The 23,481-nt window shown below is 42.3% G+C and overlaps 2 protein-coding genes and 1 non-coding gene across 3 annotated transcripts in view; 2 read left to right on the top strand and 1 right to left on the bottom strand.

Moving 5' to 3' along the window:
- The first annotated feature begins 7,334 nt into the window (after window positions 1–7,334).
- Window positions 7,335–12,862, top strand: RPL30 (ribosomal protein L30). Its single transcript, XM_084849062.1, has 5 exons — window positions 7,335–7,374; window positions 7,463–7,513; window positions 9,018–9,163; window positions 11,057–11,187; window positions 12,765–12,862. The coding sequence occupies exons 2-5, from the start codon at window positions 7,493–7,495 to the stop codon at window positions 12,812–12,814; spliced, it is 348 nt and encodes a 115-aa protein (XP_084705188.1). The 5' UTR covers window positions 7,335–7,374; window positions 7,463–7,492; the 3' UTR covers window positions 12,815–12,862.
- LOC146346748 (small nucleolar RNA SNORA72) lies at window positions 12,332–12,466 on the top strand. Its single transcript, XR_014791544.1, has one exon. It is a non-coding gene; the product is annotated as a small nucleolar RNA SNORA72 (small nucleolar RNA).
- Window positions 12,863–17,112: 4,250 nt separating the features above from the next.
- MATN2 (matrilin 2) overlaps window positions 17,113–23,481 on the bottom strand; it is a 78,374-nt gene continuing 72,005 nt past the window's right edge. The window contains exons 18-20 of the mRNA XM_084849061.1: window positions 22,171–22,200; window positions 21,204–21,314; window positions 17,113–18,772 (exon numbers count right to left, since the gene is read on the bottom strand). Of these exons, the coding sequence (XP_084705187.1) occupies window positions 18,615–18,772; window positions 21,204–21,314; window positions 22,171–22,200 (299 nt within the window). The 3' untranslated portion in view covers window positions 17,113–18,614. The remainder of the gene's footprint in view (window positions 18,773–21,203; window positions 21,315–22,170; window positions 22,201–23,481) is intronic.

A 23,481-nucleotide genomic window follows, 5' to 3' on the forward strand; every position in this document is an offset into this window, starting at 1 on the left:
AGAGCATGTGATGCTACTAGTAACTGTTTAACACAGTCTGAAGCAATAGTGGTGTCATTTGCAACATACCAGCAGATAGATATGAAGTATTGAGGATACTGGTTGAAGGAGACAAGTTTGTGCAAAGCTGTTAACACCAAGTAAACAGCCATTTGAGTTGCGACAGAAACCTTTTGTATGCAGTGAAAACGTAATTAAACACAAAGTGAGCGCAGGACAGGAAGGCCTGGCGTGCTATGGTCCATGGGGTCACGAAGAGTCGGACACGACTGAATGACTGAACAACAACACAAAACTTACACATACTAAACTTAAAACTGAATATATTAACAAAGTGTAATTCTCAAAAGTCTTAAATCCAACTGCGATTAAAGGTTATCAAAACAAATTGTCAGAGAAATCTTACTGAGCATACTTGTTAAAGGGATGAAAGCTACAATTGATCGAATAATCATCACATTACTGCTACCTAATGGGACTTAATGAAGCTGTGCTATTAGGCACAGAAGGGTTTCTACGAATGAGAATATGTGAATCAACTTGTCTAATTGATCTGAGCAGCTGTACTAGAATAAGGAAGGACACTTCTAGGTAAAGAGTTGAGTGTCAGCTGTGCTAACATAGCACAGCTGAAACTTACAAGCTACCGGGTTCAATGCCAATTCCTATACCGATAGGAGCAGCAGATGCCACTGCCTACTTGCTTACTTTCTCTCTGCCTGTGAGGCAAGCAAATGATGATAAAGAGGATGAGGAGCAATAGCAGCTGGTGACAATGGTGGTGAGAAGGCAGACTCACTGAGGGAGGGGGCCCATTGAGCATGCCTTGCCCAAGACCCCTCAAAAACCTGGAGCCGGCACTGAGGGCACATGTGTAGGAATGTAGAAATGCCTTTGTTAAGAATTGCCATGCTGGATGTCTGCATCAGACCAAGAGTTCATTTAATCCAATCACAGGGCATGGTCTGGAGGCACATGATACTGCAAACTTACTGCGGCTAAGAAGATCTGGGTCTGGTCAGTACCTGGATGGGGGACTGCTGGGAATCTCATAAAAGCTGCCTTAAGTTCCACGATGACAGAAAAGCGAAATCTCTCCCTCTCTCTATATTCAGGCATGACCTTTCCAACAGTGGCCTGCTGGGTGCTTCTGAGATGGTCACAAGTGGAGTATGAAGGGAACAGGCTTCCCCTGTTGTCTGTCTCCAACATCAGTTTTTCAGAGTAGACTGTCTCTGAAAATGGAGGTTCTATTCAGCCACGATGGAAGAAAGCAATCCATGGACCCATCCTCCTTAAAAGTATTCTAAGCTTTTACTTAGAAAAGTATTCTAAGGCCTTCACCACATCTCTGTGGTACTAAATCCCATAAGTTAATTGTGTGTTGTGGCAAGCACTTTGTCCCATTGCTCTTGAACCTACAAGTAATTGTATTGCATGACACTGAGTTCTAGTATTATAACAGAAGGAGAAATATCCACTCCAGTAATTACTTCATAAACCTTCTCTCTCATGTCCCTTCTTAGTTGTCTCTTTTGTAAACTAAGATCTCAGTCTCAATATATGTAAGCATAATAGCATGTAGCTACCTAACTAGAGATTAAAATCTACAAGTGAGACCTGCAACGAACCATGGCAGTGTATCCTCCTAAAAGGAGTGCTCCTGTTCAAAGTTCTAGACAGCCAAGAATGCCCTCTTCCTGCAGGGTACTCTTGTTATTCCATTCTCTTCCAGTCTCGTTCTGTGACCAGTGTAACCTGTGAACCACAGATTCCTAGGCCCCATGATCTGTGCGGGTACACAACTTTTTTCTGGTGCCCCTAGTGTAAAGGCCAATGACCTATGCTTAGGACATACTTATCAGGATGAAGGATGGATATTTACAAGGTGGGTTCAGGCACATCAGAGCATCTCAAAAATGTGGCTTGGTAAAATATTTCATCTTTTTTTGTAAGGTTGTATTACCCATGTATCAGCTGGACTTTGTATTTTTTGGGATATGCTCAAATAGGCATTGAGCTTCAGGATTTTCTCTGCATAACTGCAGACTTCATCCCCTTTTCCACTCCCCCATAACTATTATTTGATTGGGTGACTGAATGACAAGAAATGTCAGTGCTGATTCAGCGGATGCCAGCCTTATTAGTATCTCAAATTCCTCTTTGTGCTGGGTTTGGAACAATGAAGTATACTTGTTTTCCTGACAGTAAATGAATAGAAAAGTGCATGAACCAGGGAAAACTGAATGAACATGTTTACACTTGCTTTAAGTATGATCATTTCCATGAAGCTCAGTCTGCCACTTGTAATACCCATAGAAAGAAAACTAATTAGTGCAGGTGCCAGAATGGAATTCGAATAAAGCCCTCTGATTTGTCTGATGGGGGAAAATGTACAAACGTTTAATTCCTGCTTGTTTTTATGGCAGTTCTGGCAGATTTGAGAATATGACTTACAGATGAGGATGTCCACACTGATAAAACACAGGTGGTCTAAATGAGCCTGAAGACTCTATCCGCAGTATCACTGCGTATCTCCAGCCTGCCATACGTTGGACTTTTTTCCAAACTTGGGGAAAAAATCCCTCGTACTCCAGAATCTAGTGCAGATGTAACTCTCCCAATCTCTAACCCTAGTTAAAAGATTGGGAACAGCTCATGGAACTGGAAACAGTCTTTCCTACACATTTAAAATGAAACAATATTGTTCTTGACTTTTGTCCCGTTATCTGCTGCCCAACTATCCCTCCAGACTTCCCTGGTTCAGTTCTCTCTTGTGTAGAGATGCTTGTACTCCAGACTAAAATCAATATGTTGTGCCCAGGCTATTACAATTCTCCACCCAGAAAAGCTGAATTCTATGACCAATATAAATTTTGGATAGAAAACACTTTTATTTGGCATAATTTATTCTACAGTTTGGTGGGTGGTGGTTTTTTTTACTGTTAAAAAAATAAGTTTATGTGTAACCCAACTTTCCATTTCACAAGAAGGTTGCAAGGTAGCTTCCAAATTATTTGTTTATTTAAGTTGCAGTCTAAATAATGCACATAAGACACAATCCTATGCATGTTTAGACAGAAAAAAGTCCTACAACTCCCAGCATTCAGCATGGCTGGCTGGGGAAAGTAGGGAGTTGTAGGACTTTTTTCCTGTCTAAACATGCATGGGATTGCACCCTTACGCATTTACCTATCCCCCCTTCCTGGGAGTAAGCCCCATTAAACTTAATGGGCTTACTTCAAAGCAAACATGCATAGATTGCATTATTAAAGCATACCCCCCTTCAGCCAAAAAACCTCGTCAAGTGAGTCACAGTTCAATAACAATTTTTAAAAAAATATTAACAAATTAAACATTCAAGACCTTCCTGTCCTCAGGCTTACATTCAAAAAGATATGACACAAAAGGAAAAAGGGATGGTGAGAGAGATGGGAAAAAGGCATAGGATGTTACTGGGCATGTCAATTTCTTGAGAATCTCAGCTTTAATTTTTTAAAAACGTTTCTAACCCTCAGGATTGCAAAGATACAGTTGAATGTATGTGGCCAATGCCTACTGAAATCTGAGAAGCTGAAGTGGTGACTAAGTAAGACTTCCAGATAGTTTGGCTAGATCTGCAGTGTCTTTGCAGAACTTCTGGCCCTTTAGACATAATAGCACTGATAACAATGCTTTGTACATGGTCTGCCTTTAAAGATTTCTTAGAGTGCAATCTTATGAATATTTACTTAGGGGGGAATCCTATGGATTTCAGTGGGTAAAAGGTAAAGGTAAAGGTGTCCCCAACCAGTGGTGTCCGACTCTAGGATGCGGTGCTCATCCCCGTTTCTAAGCCGAAGAGCCAGCGCTGTCCGAAGACGTTTCCGTGGCCCGCCGGCATGACTGAAAACCGAGGTGCACGGAACGCTGTTACCTTTCCCGCCGAGACGGTACCTATTTATCTACTTGCAATTCCTTGCTTTCGAACTGCTAGGTTGGCAGAAGCTGGGACTGAAGACGGGAGCTCACTCTGTCACGCAGCACTCAGGTCTCGAACTGCTGACCTGCCGACCTTCCAGTTTGCAGTTCAGCATCTTAACCACTAAGCCACCGCGGCCCCTTGGATTTCAGTGGGGCTTACTCCCAATTAAGCATGCATAGGGCAACAGCTGTAGAAACGTCAATTGGTACCAAGTACCGTGGCTAGAGACTATTTACTGGAATTAACAACATGGCACATATCTTGCCAGTATTAAAAAGAAGCTTCATTAACTTTCCATGTGTTTCAAGATACAATTTAAAGTGCTGGTCTTGACCTTTAAAGCCTTATAGTTTTAAAAGCCTTCTAAGGCTTGGGACCTCCTCAGCATCTGATGGACTGACTGCAGATGTATTTTAATTGCAGTTAAGGAGCTGTGAGCAAGCCATGAGATCACATATTTCCTTCTGCCCACCTCCCATCTCAGGAATTAATATCTCCCCCCCACTTTAACTCTAGAAGAGTATTCTGCATACACCAACATTAAGACAATCAGGGTTCCCATTTAACCAGGATTTCAAACCATCTTTAAATCCTGGTTTCAAATCCTGGTTAAAGAGGAATCCTGATTAGCTTTACCTTGGTGCTGATATAACTTTTAACCACAACTAAGGTGAAAGAGAATTTACTCCAAAGAGGGCGGGGGGGGGGAAGAGAGGGAGTGTGCATTCCTACAGCCTGCTCATGAACCCTTGACTACAATTAAGGGTATTTGGGCATGTCCTGAGCTGCAAAAATGTTCACAGCAAGTAACAAAATGGGCACTCATGTAATTCCCACACAACAGCTCCATTTAAGTGATAGCTTAATCTGTAAAGTACTTGGTCTCATAATCTAGTCATTTGGTTTAAATTCCATCAATTTTCTAGGAAAGGGTTTCTAAGAAGATTCAATTCAAAAAAACTACTACTGCATCTACTTTAGCAGTTTGCCAATCTCCTTCCACTTACAGTAATGCTGCATTGCCCACTTTTTTTTCTAAGCTATTGCTACTGTCTGCTGACTCATTAGCTTTATTGGTCTGATTTTCACCCATAACTTTAAAACTTTCTTAAGTTCATGTAACATACTTTATATGTCAGTGTTTTTCAAATGGGGTTCTATACGATCCTTGTGTTCCCTGAGCACACCCGAGGGTTTCTGAGAATTTTTAAAATTGTTAAATAAATTGGTTATTACCAGTTTTTACCTTAAAAAAACCACACTTCTGTGGGAGTGGGGGTGGGATATCACAACTTTTTACAGGAGTTCCTCAAGGATTGAAAACTACTCTTATATACTGTTATATACACTTCTTCATATTTGGTATGGCAATGTTAGAGCAGTTAAATTAATTGTTAGAGCAGGCAAATTATTTTCCACTAGAGGGAACACTCTCAATTTCTAATATCATCCTTTCCCTCTCAACTGTTTTTATACCTCCAGTATTACGCCGATACACATTTTTATTTGCACAGCTATAAACTGTGGTGCTGGAGAAGACTCTTATAAGTCCCCTGGACTGCAAGGAGGTCAAATCAGTCCATCCTAAAGGAAATCAACCCTGAGTGCTCATTGGAAGGACAGATACTGAAGCTGAAGCTCAAATATTTTGGCCACCTAATGCGAAGAGAAAACTCTCTGGAAAAGACCCTGATGCTGGGGAAGACTGAGAGCAAAAGGAGAAGGGGACGGCAGAGGATGAGATGGCTAGATAGCATCACTGATGCAATGAATATGGACTTGAGCACGCTCCGGGACAGAGTGCAGGACACGAAGGCCTGGCGTGCTATTGTCCATGGGGTCACAAAGAGTCGGACACGACTGAACGACAACAACAAATCTATTCCTGATTTCTATACTGGAAAGCCAGGGCAGGAGTGCAATCACTGGAAGGTACCTCTACCTTGTAATCCCAGCTGTGTGAGGACAGGTTTTGACCTGCAACAGCAGAGGAACAGCACTCTGCACACACCTTTGTCTTAATCCTTACCTTACCTTACCTGTACGCTGACAGCAGGGTCTAGGACTAAGTGCTAGTGAGCCTGCCCTGGCTCAAGTTAAGTCCTAGCTGAATCAGAGACAATCACAGAAAATATATGATGCAGAAAGAAGCCTATGGCTCAGAAAGAGATAATTTGATTTGGCTGCAATTTAAGGAACCGTACCTTCACAAAGACACTCTGTACATGTTCAGGGGTACTTTAAACTTTAAATCATATATTATCTAATTATCCCCTCTGCTGCCAAACACCCCCCTCCCTGTTTCATATGCCTATTTATTTGTTATACAAAGGGAAATGAGAGGGGGAAGGGGCCATTTCACCAGGCCTGCTGAAAGACCTCCCCTCCCTGAACTGTCATCACAAGCAGCCATTCCAGCAGGCTCTACGGAGGACTGGGAAAATAGGGCCATTCCATCCGCCCATTTTTCCTCTTCCCTCACCATCCATTTTTCCTTGTGTGCCATGTCTTTTTACATTGTAAGCCTGTGGGCAGGGGCCGTCTTGTTTAACGTATTGTCTGTAAGCTGCTCCAAGATCCTTTCTGACTATGGAGTGGAATAAAAACACTATAAATCAATACATAGTTCAACCACAGGGGTTCTTCACAAAAGCCTTAAAACGCGATTTTGGGATGCTTCTTTCCCCATGGGCGAAGGAACTCTGCAGATGCAACGTCTCCTTTGCAAGATCACAGCCTACATCAGCTTTCCTCCACCGGGCGCCCTCCAGATGCGTTGGACTGCAAGTCCCAGCATCCCCAGCCAGCCGGGTGGAGGAAAGCTGGCCTGAATTAACACGCTATATAGCCGAAGATCCATCTTCCAAGCGCTGCTCGACTCGCTGCCTCCACAACGGAAGGGAGGCGGCGGCTGGTCAGGCTAAGAGCGGCGTAGATCTAAGAAAATGGAGATTTCACATGGCCGTTCACTTCCGACTTCGATTTGAGCGCCACCACATACGAGGCTGAGTACGAATGAGGAGCCCTTTTCCCCACACACGCCTCGCCCCGCCCTCTCTATGGTACCATGCTCTTTTTTTATTATTATTATTTGTCTTGGTTAGCTGCCCGCACATTCCGTTGAGAGCAGGAAACCTCACAGTTTCTCCGAGTCCGTTTTATCCATCGTCTTTTCCTATCTCTAGGGTGCCCCCCCGAGGCGGGCGTGTGCGCATGCGCAACGCAGGCCGACGGGGAAGCTAGCCGCGGAGGGGCGGGGGCGGGGGCGGGGGCGGGGGCGGGAGGGGAGAGTGGCTTCTTCTCTCGCGAGCGCCGCTGCTCGCGCCGGCTCAGCCGCGTGGGTAGGCGCGTGGCCTTGTGGGAGCTCCTTCCTTTCCTCGTTGCCCGGCCATCTTGGCGTCGCCTTGCTGGTGAGCGGCTCTCCGAGGGTCGGGTGAGGGGCGCGTGAGGGGCGCGTGAGGCGCGGCGCGACTAACTCTCCTTCCCTCCTTTGTGCAGGCAACGGCAGAGCCGACGTGAGCCGGCAGGATGGTGGCCGCCAAGAAGACGGTGAGCGGGGGAGCGGCGGCGGAGCGCGGCTGGGGGCTCGCTGGGGAGAGGCGGGAGCCTCCGTGCGAGGCGGCCGGCCTGTGCTCGGGGCTGCCCGAGGCGCCGGCGTGACGTCGGGCCAAAGTGGGCGGCGGGTGGCCAGGAGCGTCGAGGGATGGCTCCGCGGCGACTGCAGCGACGTGGGCTTGGGAGCTCCCTCGGCGCCGCGCAGGCCCTCGCTCCTTGGCAGGGCTTTCTTGCCGACCCGGCAGCTCGATCTCGTTCGCTAAAGCTTTGCTAGTAGATGTGTGCGAGGAGTATCTGCCTGATTATATCGGTTTCCGGGTCGGTAGCCGTGTTAGTCGCTTACAGCAAAAGGCCACGAAGAGTCCTTACATGGCACCTTAAAGACGAACAGATTTATTCTGGCACAAGCTTTCGTGGACTGTAGGCCACTGCATCATACTATAATTAGAGATTTCTGTTTATTCGTTCAGTCGCTTCGGACTCTTCGTGATATGTATGTAAATTATCAGACAACTATAGTAGAAGTTATTTACAGAAACACTTAGATGCCGCCATGTGGCCCCTATAGAACTGCCCGTGACCTTTCTGCATGGCAATGGCTTTATTTGAATATACCTTCCTCCCCACACACATGCACATGAGTTGAATAGTAGAAGTCCTACCGCAGCCATGAAGGTGTTGTTGGTGCCTTGTCTTACTGAGTTGTGACCTCAGTTTATCCAGTTGATAAAATGGCAGTGAAACAGAATTGATGATCTTGCTTAATAAGATTGCTGTGAGGATGACGGATGTTCTGTAGAAGTGTTGTCTTAGATTTATGGTGAGCCGTGCATCTCCGTTGGCATGAGGCTGCAGTGGTAAGCATGCTTAGTGAGAAGCTAGGTCACTTGAAATTAATAGGCTTTCTTAATATATATATCCAGGATTAAGGTATAAAGCAGTTAAATGCATTCTGTGTTTTTTTTTCATTTTAGAAAACAGACAAAATAGTGTGCAAGGAAGAATCATAAATATTTGGGAAATGGAAGTAACTTACAACTTAAGTGGCATATGCTATATAAACATGCCTGTAGAAGCTGTATGTTGCAAAAAATAGTTTGGAGGACTGAAAGCTGTGACAGTGCTAAACACCATTTTTCATTGAGGCATGATGCTATTTTCTCCCCTACAGCCTTGCTTTAGAGTTAGAAAATGTGACTTATGCTCAACTAACTCCTGTCTATTTTTTTGGAATTTATAAAACATCTAATTGTGCTGTAACTTTGGGTTTATAATTACAGTCACACATTTTGAATGTATTTTATAATGTGATACAAGCTTACAAAACAATGTTGAGTATAATACGATATACGTATTTAGATGGGGCTAGTGTAGAAAGGCTAGCCATTTATAATATAGGAAAGTTGAACTTCCTTGCTTCTCCCCTGCCGCCCCCCCTTTTGATTCATACATGCAGAGTTAAATGCTGAAACTTTGAAATCTCTATATTTTCTTACAGAAAAAGTCCTTAGAGTCTATAAACTCTAGGCTTCAGCTGGTTATGAAAAGTGGAAAATATGTACTGGGTTATAAGCAGACTCTGAAAATGATCCGGCAGGGCAAAGCCAAGTTGGTCATCCTTGCCAACAACTGTCCTGCTCTGAGGTAAGGGTGCATCTACTGAAAACTGACTTTTCTAAATAAATTGGACATATTAGATGATTGTGTAAAAAAAAAAAAATCAACTAAGTTTATAGTTGATGTGGGACTATTAGGCTGCAATCCTATGTGCAGAATAGCACATTCAACCTGGGAGGAAGCTGCACTGAACTGTTTGGGAGTCAGCATGGCATAGGGTTGTGCTTTTAATCTCTGAAATCTCTCACTAAAATAGAAATTAAAATGACTAGCTCCAAATAGTGAAGGCGTGGCAAGTTATATAGTCTTGGCCACGCTTCTGCTCTCCACCATCACCATGATGAGTGTTTCATCACCCTTGGCAAAGGTGTTAAGAGGATTCCCAGCCTTCCTCTCTGATTTGGGGCAGGAAACAGCACAGTTATCTGAGTTTTACAGGGCTTGATGCAATAATGAGGAATATCCCTCTCCCCCTCGCCTGCTCCAAGAAAGAAAGTTTGCGACTAGCCATTCTGCTTACGCACAGGCAAGTGGGAGATGGTGACACTTGACAATTTAATCCCAAGTCTGCTGGAAATATTGAAACCTCCTCCTAGTGTTTGTCTTAGCTTATATTCTAGTGTTTGTCTTAGCTTATATTCTGGGGAGCCATGTGCATCGGATATCCATAGGACACAGTGATGTGGTTCACATTCAAGGCTTCTCAGGGTTTAAAGAAACCCTGGGTGGCCATGAATGAGTGGGAGCAAGTAAGTGTGCTTCTTATTGGCTGGCTGCTCCCACTGAGCCAAACAGCCCAGGGATGTTTTGTCCCTGGGTTGTTGTCCATGATGTCCAAACACAGAATTGTGGGTTGTGGGAGGAACAACCCAGACTTGTAACCCAAGGTTTGTTCTTGTGAGTGGAGGAACAAACTAGACTTGTAACACAACAACCCACAATTTCATGTTTGGACATGGAACAGGTGGGAGCCAAAACACTTGTTTGCTGCTGGTTGTTCATGGCTAAAACCTGGGTAGGCTGTGACATGCAAACCAGGACACTTGGTTTTTTGCTCTCAAATCCTTTTTGATCAGTAATTTCCCAGGTGCGCAGGGAATGTTTCAGCCTGGCTGAGTTTGTAGAAACATTCTCCTTCTTTCCTGAGGATTCATGGGGCCCTAGTACACCAAGACACATGATATATTCTCATAATTTAATTGCTTAGAATCTGTTTCCTGGAGGGATTGAATTTACTAGCAAAGTCTCCCCCTAATGGTTTAGGGAGCAATAACTCCAAAAGCATCTGGGAACATACTATGTCACAAGATGCCTGTTCACTTTTGAGGTGAGGGAAGACTAAAAGGGCTTCCCCATCATCTGAGTGCTCAGAGGTGATTTTGGCCTCATCCTGCTGGGACAGTGTCTCATGTACTATTGGAAGCTGTATTTGGTACGTAGAACTTTTGGGCACAACTGCTCTTGCTAGCAACTTCAGAAAATTTGTAGATTGCTTGCTTCATAGTAAAATCTTGGAAGGCTAATACGTAAATGCTGTCGGGGGGTGTGTGAGGTAAAAATGGAAAGTTCTGAGCAAGAAGCAGAGCAGAAGAATGTGATGGGGTCTCATGATGGTGGTCAGTTCACTTAAAAAATATATTGGCATAGTACAATTGATCCAGAAAAAGCAAAGGTACCCCATAGCAGAGGTAATTATGCTGTGGCATAGTAAAGTAAAACTTCAAAGAGTTCTTGTTTTACATTATTGTTATACATACTTGTCCTCCTGTTCTTAGTGTTAAAGTTGAATTTGCAACATGTATTGCAGAATACAATTTATGGGTTGGATCCAGACTTAGTACAAAAGCAATAAATAAAATGGGAATTAAATTAGTCATGACTAAGCGTGCATCGTTACTTCAATGTGTGTTTAATTTGCAGGAAATCAGAAATTGAGTACTATGCTATGTTGGCCAAAACTGGTGTGCACCACTACAGCGGCAATAATATTGAATTGGGTACAGCTTGTGGAAAGTACTACAGAGTATGTACACTGGCCATCATTGACCCAGGTATGTATGTTTTATTTAGTATCACAACACCCTTGGATACACTTGAGATTCTTAAGTTGGTTTACTTCTATCCTGGCCCATTCACTGGGATTCTCTGGAAGTTGTACTGATTCCAGAACTCAGTCTTCACCATTTTAATAGAATGCAGTCTGTTTAAAGGAAAAATTATATGGTATACTTCCTGAATGTGACTTAGTATAGATTCAGCAGCATCACTTTAGAACTGTCTGGGTTCATGCAGCAACCTAGAATCCACGCTGTATCTTCTGGAAAGGTTCTGCACTTCGTCAGTATTATGTTTAAATATAACTAGCAAAGAACTTACTTGCTTAGTTATCACAAACTGACCAGATTTTGTTAAATGTGTAAGGGCGCAATCCAATGGGGATAGTCAGCTGTCTCCAAATTTGGAGGCAACCGATTATCTAGTGCAGGGTGGGCGGAGTGCAGAGGGGATCTTCTCTGCCCTCTGGCCACCCTTCAGTAGTGGCTAGACAGCTGATTTCGGCTGTCTAGTTGGAGTGGGGTGGGGTGGCGTGCTGGACAGCACCTAGGAAACGTTGTAACGGTGATCCCACCGTCCTCAGGAATGCCCCCTTTCCTCCTTCTCTGCACTGCTCTTACTAGTATGGAGCTGGGGATGAATGAAGGGGCAGAGAGGTGGTTTTCTGGGAACTAAATAATCCTATGGCTGTCTAGCTGCTGTCTAGTGGCCATAGGACTGCACCCTGAAAGTGGTAATTTGTTTTCTTCTAAAATTCTCAGGGAAACCCCCCCCCCCCCCGATACTTCATACTTGTAAAAAAACAACAACTAGGATTTAAAAAACCTAGGATAAAGACAAATCTGCCCAGAAAATCAGGGATATTCTGAAACTGATGCCTGGCCTATAGAATTCAGTGAAGTTGAATAGTTCTAGAAAGAGTCACCTTGCAACCGTAGTCCAGCAAATTTGCTCTCTTAGAACTTGCATTATTTCCTGTATTAAAATCTGGAGGGCAATCTACAGGGGTGCCTGAGGCTATAAACCTACACATCCCCTAACACTTTTGAAATGTGATGTGAATTTAAGACATACCTTCGTGTGGAAAAATTATACTCAAACTATACTTTTTGAGTTATTGCAACTTGAACTATAAAAACACCGCGAATATATTCTCGCTGTCCTGATATTTCAGTGATCAGGGCAGGCTAGACGTTCGCTATATTATCACTGTGCAGTGTGTCCCCAGGACAAGTTTGTCTCCCTAGTTCTGGTTTTTAACTGCAAGTAACATCTACAGATTGTAATTCTCAGAATGATCTAACATCTCGAATAATGTATGCAAATTCAAAATCTAGAAATGTTTTATAATATATGAAAGCATGTGTCTAAAAGGAAGAATGTTGTGTGGCTCATTCTTTAACAAAAGAATTTAGGCATCTTCATATGAAGAACTGTAGACTAATTCCTTAATCTGGTGCCCTCCAGATGTGCTGGGCTTCAGCTCCCACCATTCCCAGCCGTCATGGCCAGGTGTAGAGCTTTTTGGTTTAAAGGTTTTGATGTTAAAATATGGCTTTTTTTCTCCCATCAGGTGATTCCGACATCATTAGAAGCATGCCAGAGCAAACCAGTGAGAAGTAAACATGGCAGAACTTTAAATTTTGTGTAATAAAACTGGTTATAAATCTATTGTTGGCATTAGTTTTCATGAGTTAGATATATTAAATAGCGTGGAAAGTTTCATGGAGGAAAAAATAGTTACACTGAAAGCTGAAAGTTAAAAAGCAGGAGAATATAATCTAGTTAGAGTTAAGTGTGTCAAAGTCCCATTGAACCCAGAGAATATGGGTATGGGTTGTGTCCTGCTACAGCCAATGAGATCCATGCACTCTCAGCTCACACCTTTTGTACATTGGTGTTGTACATCCAAGATGAAAATTGGTTGTCGCTTATAGCATCTTTGTTTATATTGCTTGAAGTTCAGAAGTTATGCCTCCACCAATGCGTAACCTACTTACTAAAGGACAGGAGGACAGGTCCCTACCTAAAGGAGCTTATAATGTAAAATAAAACAGGGGAGACAGTAGGGTAAATGGAGCGAGATTGAGACATGGGTAAAATGCAAAGGAATATGCATTCATTTCAGTTACACATGCTTTGGTTTAGTTGCAGTGGAGTATGGGGCTATGGCAATCAAAACTAATAAAGAATATTATGTGCTCCACAGCAAAATAAATATCCTTGCTAAAGTTCCCTAATTCCCAGCTTCACTTTTGGCTATTGAAAACTGACCCAAATGCAGAGGTTTTGCAATGCTTCCTAAAGTCACTTTGGAAGTCTAAGGGCACAATCCTATGTATGTTTAGATTGGGGAATGCTGGAAGTTGTAGGGTTTTTTTCTGTCTAAACATGCATAGGATTGCTCCCTAAAGCTGTTTATGTTTTACAAGACCAATATCCTGTTTTATTTAATGAACAAGCCAGTGGCCATGTTTGATGAAAATGCACAACAGGCATTAAGAAATGGATAAAAATGCAGGTGTTCTGAGATTACAATGGGTGTGTATATACATTCAAGATTTTACAACATAATACCTTGAATTGTTCCTGGGTGTCTAGGGAAAGTCAGTACAAACCTTGAAGCACGGGAGCTGTGTTTTTGACAGTGTACCTTTAAAATATGTGCTGCTTTATTCTCTACCAGCTATAGCCTCCTTGAAATGTGGAGTGTCTTATTTCAAAGCTGTGAAAATGAATGTTGTCATGCCTGGCTCAAAAATAGTACAGGCAAAGGTCCAAAAAAGCATTATCCAGTCAGTGAGTTAACAAAAACGGGAATTAGTTGGCAACAGTATTGAAATGGATGGAGTTCTTTAGCTTGGTTGTCTGGCATTGCACCCTGCTCATCCATTTCAGCCCGTTAACAGTCTTGGCTTTGTCAAACAGACCTACGTTGATCAAGAATGAACTTACAGTTGATATAAGCACAAAGGTGACATCAACTGAAAATGATAAAATTAGACTATACCCTGAACTCAAATGGGTAAGTCATGCTATACACAGATTTAGAAGGAAACGAAGGGGTGATATGCTCAGCCAAGTTTGTCCACACTATTTGTCAGACTGCTGTTCCATAGTTCATAGATAATTGAGATAATTGATGGAGTAGCCACTGATTATCATAGTAGGTTACTGAAAATGAAATTATTTTCACAAATATTCAGAGCTGGTTTCTTAAGTGCTGTAAAACAAGCTTGGTTTCTTTTGTTAAAGCTCAACCAAAAATATTTGAGCCCTAAACTGACCTGGCCATTGGTTTCATTAGGCAGTTCAGTGTCTTGTCTCTAAATGGAAGACCTTGTGTTCAGTGTGCTCAAAATGGGATGAGAATCTCCAATATAAATTTAATTCCCCTCCACTATTTTGTTTGAGAAGTCTCAGTCTGCTATTGGGGTCCATTTGACTCCTTTAAAGTCCTAGTTGGAAATAAAGGTATTATTTGATTTCAAGATTATTCCATTTTAACAGGAAAAACAGATTTTATTGGTGTTGCATTTCAAAAACATAGTCTAACCAAACTGTTGTGGTACGTTGGTCTCCATAGTGTTAACAGAAGAGAAAGCAACATGCCTAGGGCTCATGGTAAATAATGGAAAGTTCTAATGCCCCTCAATAGCCTAATTTATTTTTCCTCCAAAAGCAAACTACAAATAAGAGATCAGTATTGCACATTTGCTTGATGAGAGTGTTAACCTGTACCAAGATAAATCCAACCTAGTGTAAAATTTGTTGTGGGGTCCAACAGACTCCCAAAGTGCTTGGTAAATGGTAATGTACAGAAAAAATACTCCGGTGCTGTTAAAGGTGGTATAACCATATAAAAATGGAATTTATTATAGAGGCAAAAGGTTAAGTTTCTTCCCTACCTTATTTTGAGAAGTTGCTGGGGATAGAACGGATTCCAGTTAGCCTACCCTGGTGACTTCCAAATGTTGTTGGACTACAACTCCCATCAGACCCCACCAGCATAGCCAGGGATGGAAGTCCCAAAACATCTGGAGGGCATCAGGTTGGGAAATGCTGGTTCACTTTCCCATTCATTTCAATATGGGTAACTTGGATGAAATTTAGCTGATTTATTTGTTACCTTTACCCATCTTTTCCTCCAAGGTTTCCAACACAGCGTACGTGATCCTCCTGTCCATTTTATTCTCACAACAACGTGAAGTAGGTTAGGCTGAGAGTCAGTGACTGGGCCAAAGTCACTGGGTGAGCTTTGTGGCCCACTGGGGACTTGAACTTGGGTCTCCCCAATCCTCCTATAATTAACCTCTACATGACACTGGCTCTTAGTAAGTTAAAAACATTTGGCAGCAGAAAGAAACCTAGGAGAGCATCTTGAGATAAAGAAGGCAGCTAAGAAACAGATACTTGGGGAGAAAATAAGATCATTGTGCTGTGAATTTGGCATAATTCAAAGTTGAATCAGCCTAGTTGTCAGCTTATTAATGTTGATTAACCCAAATGTACGTTCTGGCATAAAACCATTTTCCCATGTAATAACTGCCCATTACTCCCCCCACCCCATTGGAAAATAGTTTTAGAGAGCATGTCCAATGCAGCTGTTGTGATGTTCTTTAGAAAATAAATGCTGAGGCTCTCAGGATTTTGAAGGATGTAGTTCTAGTGGAACTACGTTATACCATTATGGCAGTATCCAACGGTGTCATTCTACAAACTCAAAATAGCGAAAGTGGAGCTCGGCTGAATCCTTCCATTGCAAGAGTGGTTGTGCATGCATAATTCATAACCGGTTGCGAAAACATAACTTTTGTTGGATTCTCATCTTGTGCATACTTCAGAACCTAGTTTATGCTGAACTGCAGACTGGAAGGTCAGCAGTTCGAGACCCGAGTGCCGCGTGACGGAGTGAGCTCCCGTCTTCAGTCCCAGCTTCTGCCATCCTAGCAGTTTGAAAGCAAGAAATTGCAAGTAGATAAATAGCTACCGCCTCGACCACGGAAGCGTCTTCGGACAGCGCTGGCTCTTCGGCTTAGAAACGGGGATGAGCACCGCACCCTAGAGTCGGACACGACTGGTTGGGGACACCTTTACCTTTAACACCATTTGTGCTAGCGGAATGACACAGATACTGCCTGTGTGTGTTTCCCAAGACAATTTTTCCCTCAGGGTTCATTCATAGGGGAGAACTGCTGGGTGCAGGAAGAGTTAAGCACCTTCGCCCCTCTGCAAATGGCCTTGCAGGTTTCTAACCCATTTTAAATGCTTTGTTGTAGCACCATTTTATTATATTACATAGCTTATCTCAATTGAAAAAGATAGTATAATTTTATAAAACATTTTGCACTTTTATCTGCAGTCAATGCAAAAATGCAGTATATTGTGGTACTTCGCTGAACTATGTGAGGCATAGTTTCTCCTTTCTCGTGGGTGGAAACTGGACCTTTGATACATTTTCATCTTATGTATAGGTACCCAACACAACACACACTTCTGTAGAGAACATTTCATCAGTATCTTAATCGATTTTCCAGGGCTTCCATTCTTCTTGACATTTCTTCTAGTAATCATAAATTAAGGAGAACTCTTCAGTCTGATTCAATATTTAATACTGCAAAGTGTTGTCTACGCAGTAGCATTATACAAATAGTTATAAAGTTGCAATGCAACTGCTTAACTATAATTAGGGGGTTTCACGTGGAATTTGCATCCTCATCTGCAACAGCAGTGGTGTCTTGTCTGAGGGCTTTCCAGAGGCATTGTGTGGGCCACGGAATGAAACAGGATAGTACTTTGGTCTTATCCAGTTGGGCTGCTCTTATATTCTTAACAAGTTCATTGGTAACTGTGACTATTACTATACTGCTGCAAATATTTATACAGCTGTGAGTGAGAGAGTGCGCTTGTACTTCCACACCTTATTTATTACATTTCAATACTGCCCAATAGCCATGTAAACCACCCAGAGAGCTTTGGCTATTGAGTTATATGTATATAATAATCCATTTTTCATACTTGTCAAAGAGTACCCAAGAACTATCCCCTCATGAAATGATTTTCACGTCAGCCTGTGCAATGCCCCAAATAAGTGATACATCTTCAGGTACCCATTTCTGTGATGCGTAGCAGCTTGGTGGGAAATTCCTATCCTACAGGTAGTGAAATTGTTCACACAGTGGAAAGCTAGGACAGCTGAAGTTGTACCAGGTCCTACATACTCACTTATCACTGAAGCAGATGATAGGGTCTGGCTGTGGAACTCATTGGACTGGATCCAGACTTCTCTATTCCATTAATGGAGAAAACTGGGATCCAGCAGAGGCTTCCTGCTGGAGGAAGGGGGTCGGTGGCAATTATTACCAATTCCTTCTTCTGTTCCCCTGTTACCCCCAGTGTCAGCTCCCATGCTCTCCACAACCCTCCAGAACAACTTTTCAAGAGGCTGCCAGGCAGGGGATTGGTGAAAATAGCTGCCCCACCCACTCCCTCCAGCATAAGCAGAACTCTGCTGGGTGTAAATCTGGATCCAACCCACTGTGTTCTTAAATTTCTCTGGACTGGTACCACATTATATATAGGCTGTTATTCTGAATTTTGAAATTGCAGCTAGGGGGAGCTTGTACTTCACATTTCTCACCACTAATATTCTTCATATAGCAACTATATCAATATGACTTTTAATGGCTGAATAATTTTAAGTGATGCATTTGCATTATTGTGCCAGTCTACAAAGCAGACCAAATACCCCTCTTCTGATGAAAAGCATGCCACTGGCATTCAAGCAAAATATAAGACACCAAGAGCCAAATATTGGGTTCTAGCATCACTCATCATTCTGTCTAATGGTGAATTCAGGTTGTTGAATGCCAACAGGATTGGAGGCAGAACAGGATGATTAAGAAATGAGGGGAGGTATTGGTATGTTCAGGGGAACTCTTGAGGTTTGCAGAAGTACAAAAACACTTTAAAAAGACAAAAGGTCTCCAAAGCAGCCCACTGAAGAGTTATAGCAAACTCAGGCAGTCATGTGCCTACCAATTTGGAAGCAAAATGCCACCTACAAGTAACATAGTGCTTTCCATGTACATGGGAGATAACCCTGGTTGCAGAAGTATATCAGTTTGTAAATGTAAAAGAAAATAACATTGGGAATAACCAATAGGATTAAGCCTGCTCAGTGGATTCCTTTCATTCCCACCATACCAGTGGATGTGAAGATACGTCCCACTGCGTTATGAGTGGAAAGGATTGCAACCAACTGAAACTGCTTTAGATCCTATTAAATGAGATTAAGGCTGTAGTCTTATACACAGCTACCCATTTGGAAGCCCTGAACTCAAAAGTATTGACTTCTGAGTAGGCATGCATAGGATTGCACTGTTAATGTGATTAGCTATAAATTCATATATTTGTTTAGGATTTACCGTATCTCAGAGCTTGAGAATTTATGAACTAGGAATTGGTATATAAAAAGGATATGTTGCTGTGTTAGTTTTCGAACTTCAGCATTTGCAAAATTCTGGAATGTCATAAGATTGTCACATTTGCATGGGTCTTTCTTGTCTTCTGAAGGATTTCCTGAAAATGAGGTAGGAGATACTTAGAAAAAACAATAATACCTAAACTAAGAAATACAGATTCATCCCAAGAACAACAGCACTATATCTATTCTGTTTTCAACGCAATGAGGTCCTCAACAAGGGGGCTGAGGGAAGAGTTTTGGAAAAGGGTTTTGCTTGTCAACTTTTTTGTGGGGGAGGACTATAAATATATTCAACTTTAGCCTATAACTGAAAGTCTAATACTATCGTACCAATAGAAAGATCAATTTCTTTCTATTGATCTATTGCAGATCAATCCTGGATATGACTTTGACTGCAAAGGGCTGCTGGAGTTGGGGGACACATCCACCTTCTGTAGGAGTGAGGATTTGAATACAGGCAACCCCTTCCCAAATCTTTTCCAAGAGGCTATTACGACTGTCAGAGACATAAGCACAAACTGTTTCTTCAGCAACGAAACATAGGGAAATCCCTCATACTAGGTTGGACTTCGTTCACCTATTTATAAAATAACATAGTTTTCAGCCTACGCCTTCAACAGCCTTTTTGTGTTACCAGGCAGCTAACAAATTCAGAAAAAAAACACCCCTCCACACTGACTAGCAGTAGCTTTCCAGGGTATCGGGGAGAGGTCTTTCATACCACCTAACAAGCCATTCTGGATCTGACCAAGGGTCATCTGGTCCAGCATTCTGTTCACACAGTGGCCAACCAGCTGCCAGTGGGAAGCCAAGAAGTAGGACACGAGTGTAATGGCACCTTCCTGCTTGCGTTCCCCAGCGACTGGTATACAGAGGCATACTGCCTCAGATACTGGGGGTAATATGTAACCATTATGATTAGTAGCCGTTGATCGCTTTATCCTCCATGAATCTAACTGATCCCCTTTTAAAGTCATCCAATGTGGTCACCATCATTACATCTTGTGAAAGTGAATTCTATAGTTTATGCATCTGCTAGCTGGTCCTTTTTTAAAAAGTGGAGATGCCAGGGATTGAAAGTAGGACATTCTCCATGCAAAGCTTGTGCTCTATTACAGAGCTATAATTGCTTCCATAAAAAGAGCACAACAAAGCATATAGCTTTACCAAAGCCCAAGGGTCCTTTATATTTTCAGTCTAACGCTCTCCCAGTTAAGCTACTTTGGCTGTGAACTTTTCTATGAGGGAAAGATCCTTGGGCAAGGAAGTGCTGCTCTACAAATCTCAGGATTTGGACTGCTGTGTATTTGAAGTTAACACTAATTTTACCCAACAGTAAATGTTTAACTAATACTTTTACCATTTATCACAAACCCAAGCTGATCTAGCACCGTTTTTCTTTCCCCTCTGCTCATACCTGGGTGTGACAAGCTGAAAGTGTGTGAGGGGTGACCCTGTCTGTTCTCCCAAATTCTTTTCACCTCACCCAAGCCCTGATACCGGAAGTGTGCTCAGCTGGGTGAAAAGGCTTATGGAATGAGGCTGTAGAGAGGTAAACTGTAGTCGGAGTTTTTAAGTCCTCACCATATACCCCGTTTGCTGTTAACAGCCCCCCCCCTGACTTTTTCTGTGCTTGAGGCACATCCATGTTTAAATCACACAGATCTGCCACCATCATGTGCAGTTTGGCCCTGAATTTCCACTGAGTTTGTACTTACTTAGAATCCTTTGGCAAAAACCTGGTCAAGAGATCACATAAATTAGTAAATCCCTAAATCTGGGGATTCAACTGCCACTACTGATCCCTTCCTTATTACTCAGGTAGTTCAGAAACCTAAGGTAAAAGCAAGTAATAGCAAAGCCCTGGGCTGGGGAACCTGTGGCCCTCCTGATGTTGTTGGAGTCCAGCCCCCATCAGTCCTAGCCAGCATGGACAGTAGATGATGGGAACTACAGTCCAACATCTGGAAGGCCACAAATTCTCTCCCCCCATCACTGGGCTAGGTGGTAAGGCAATGTGATTATTCCAAAATATTTATGTCCAGACTTTGTTTAAATAAGGTGCTTTAACTGCAAGGAGCAGAACAATACCAGGGTTCAGGCAAAATAAGGTTGCCCTTTACTGCTTGCCTTTATCTTATATAAGGTAGGCTATACTCACAGCTGACTAGTTATGTTACTAGATCAGCAGTCCATGTTTGCAGGATTTGGCACAGCTGCCAGTAGGCAAACTTTCCCTGAACTTACGGAGTGCTGGCTGCATCTACTCCAGCCAGCAGAGTATCATGACAAGAAAAGAGAGAGTTCAGATAAAGAGAGTGCTGGATCTATAGACAAATCTCAGCATACCACATTAGTGATAAAAAGATTTCAAAGTAGCAACCGTGGCTTTTCATCCACTAAGAGCAAAAGACTGACATCACTTAATCAACAACAGAGAATCAACAGAGATAGCTAGCACCACCACTTCATAACGGATAAATCACTATACTAAATAGTAAAAATGCAGAACGGAAACAGATTTACCTGAAGATACTGTTGATCGCAACTGTTTTTCTTCAAAAAGGTATTTATGGTGTACTGCAAAATTGGAACAGGCAAGAACATCTGTGATTGCTAGGGTAGCTGTTTCAGGTTCTGCAGAGGGACCAGAACTGAGGTTAAAATAGTCATCCCTGCTGTACTTTATATAGTTTGTTGTGCCTTCTTGCTGTCCACCTCTTACTTCACCAGTTGTGTGTGTTTACTTTAATGAAAGAAAACAGAGTATGATATGGTGTGACACAACATTAATAGAAAGAGAATCCCTCAGGATTTGCTTTTTATGCAAGGCTTTTAGATTAACCCAGAACTACTGAGATAGTATATAACATTTATAATAAGTGGTGATTTTCAGCACTGAAGAATGGGTTTAGTTGAAACATTCTAATGACAAACATTCCCATAAGATTATGGGAAGCGTAACAAGGGCTCCATATGTGTTGTGTGTGGTTTTGCACTTACATAGATATAAAAACAAACTTGCAAAGAGTGTGACAACGAATGTGGGCCAGTATCCCTGGGAAGGACAGAGACCTGGTTCGCATGATCACCGCAGCCCACCATGGCTTATTTAAGCTATGGTGGGTTGCGGTGTGTGCTGGGTGACTTTTGCATAGTCATGTGAACCTGATGAGGGTGAGCTGTTAGTGTGGTTAACAAACCACCCACAACCCTAAAACAGCCCATGGGCTGTGGGTGGTTTGTTAACTATGCCAGCAACCCACCGTTGCCAAGTTTGCATGACACAGCAAGTTGCTGTTGCTGCTTGAATACGCAAAATGGGTACTCACGTGCACTTCTAAGCCCCGGAAGTTAATTAACTCACCGTGGCTTAGCGTGACATGCAAACTGGCCCAGAGTGTAGAAAACACTTATTGAAGAGCCAGTTGAAGTGGAAACATAATATATACAGGGAATCTCAAACCTTCAGGATTCACTGAATGAAGCACACCTGCTGGTAAATACTGGTGGTCCTTCAGACCTGAAAGACATATTGTCAAAATGAAATAAGGCAGCATTTATTGCAGAAATCAGTAACATCATGATACCAAATTACAAACAAGTTTGATCTTGCAAATGACTTTGTAATTTAACATCTAGAATTATTTTCTGATGGGAGAATAAAATTAAACAGGGCCATTTCAGTTATTACTGTTTATGTTCAGCGAAGTGATTTCCAATCATCCTTTAGTTGTATACACATGTGAGCTGGAAGCTCATGAACCTTGGCTGTAGAAATGTCTATGAACTCAAATGCTGGGAAAATGTTTCCAGTATCACACAGGCTACCACAGAGAATATTTGTGAAATAGCACTTGTGGGTGGAAAAAAACCATAAGCATATACACATCTGAAGGATGGTTGAAGGTGGCATGATGTAAAGGGAGTTACTGGAACAGCTGTCAGTTATTTGGAGATGCATGGGTAAGCCTCTGAGAGGCCATTAAGACCACATCTCCAATATGTATTTATTATTGGGTAAGAAGAGTGGGGTAGGGTAACTGCCATTTTAAATTTTCACTAAATTGCTGAAGGCTGAATCTAAGGTTATGATTTTTTAAATTCTATTTTCTTGGGACATAAAGTGAGGGCAAGAGCATTGCATTAGACAAGCAGGAAGTTACAGAATGTATTCTGGGAGAGCTATATGCACAATTATAGAGGACATTTATGTTCATCCTCTGACCTTTTAGCCGGATACATATTGGATAGAGTAATGGATCATGTTAGGCTGTGTTTTAATTATATTTTCAACAGTGTGTCTTTTTTTTAATGTATTATTGAATGACTAGTGGTGGCCTTTGGCTAAATAAAGATTTGGTTTGATTTGAGCCTGTATCAGACACTGCCCACAAGATGTGCAGTGGGGATGGGGGAGAAGTTGCACAGGGAAACTATCAGTAGAAACACTTTAAGCTTACACAAATAGTGGTGGAAGACAACTAACTCATCCCACATGCTTCCCAAATTGCCCATGGCTAGTGCAAGTATACTAATCTCCCAGGACTGTCCTGGAAGCAAAGTAGCACATGCATGAGGAACCTGTGACCCCCTCAGGTGTTGTTTGACTCCAACTCGCATGCAAAAGCAGGAGAACATCTAAAATAGACCCATGAATAGAAAAAAGTCTCAGGATGGTGAATCAACGTATTTTTTAAAAAATCCCAGTGCATTTCAGCCTATTTGTATTTTAAGGCCTTTTTCAGGGGGTTATAAAAACATTTGCAGTGAAGTTTAATCTTTTATCTATTAAAAGCATTTC

Source organism: Heloderma suspectum, chromosome 4, assembly GCF_057233095.1.
Source record: "Heloderma suspectum isolate Gila_16-S chromosome 4, 16-S_ref, whole genome shotgun sequence".
In the NCBI taxonomy this organism is placed as follows: domain Eukaryota; kingdom Metazoa; phylum Chordata; class Lepidosauria; order Squamata; family Helodermatidae; genus Heloderma; species Heloderma suspectum.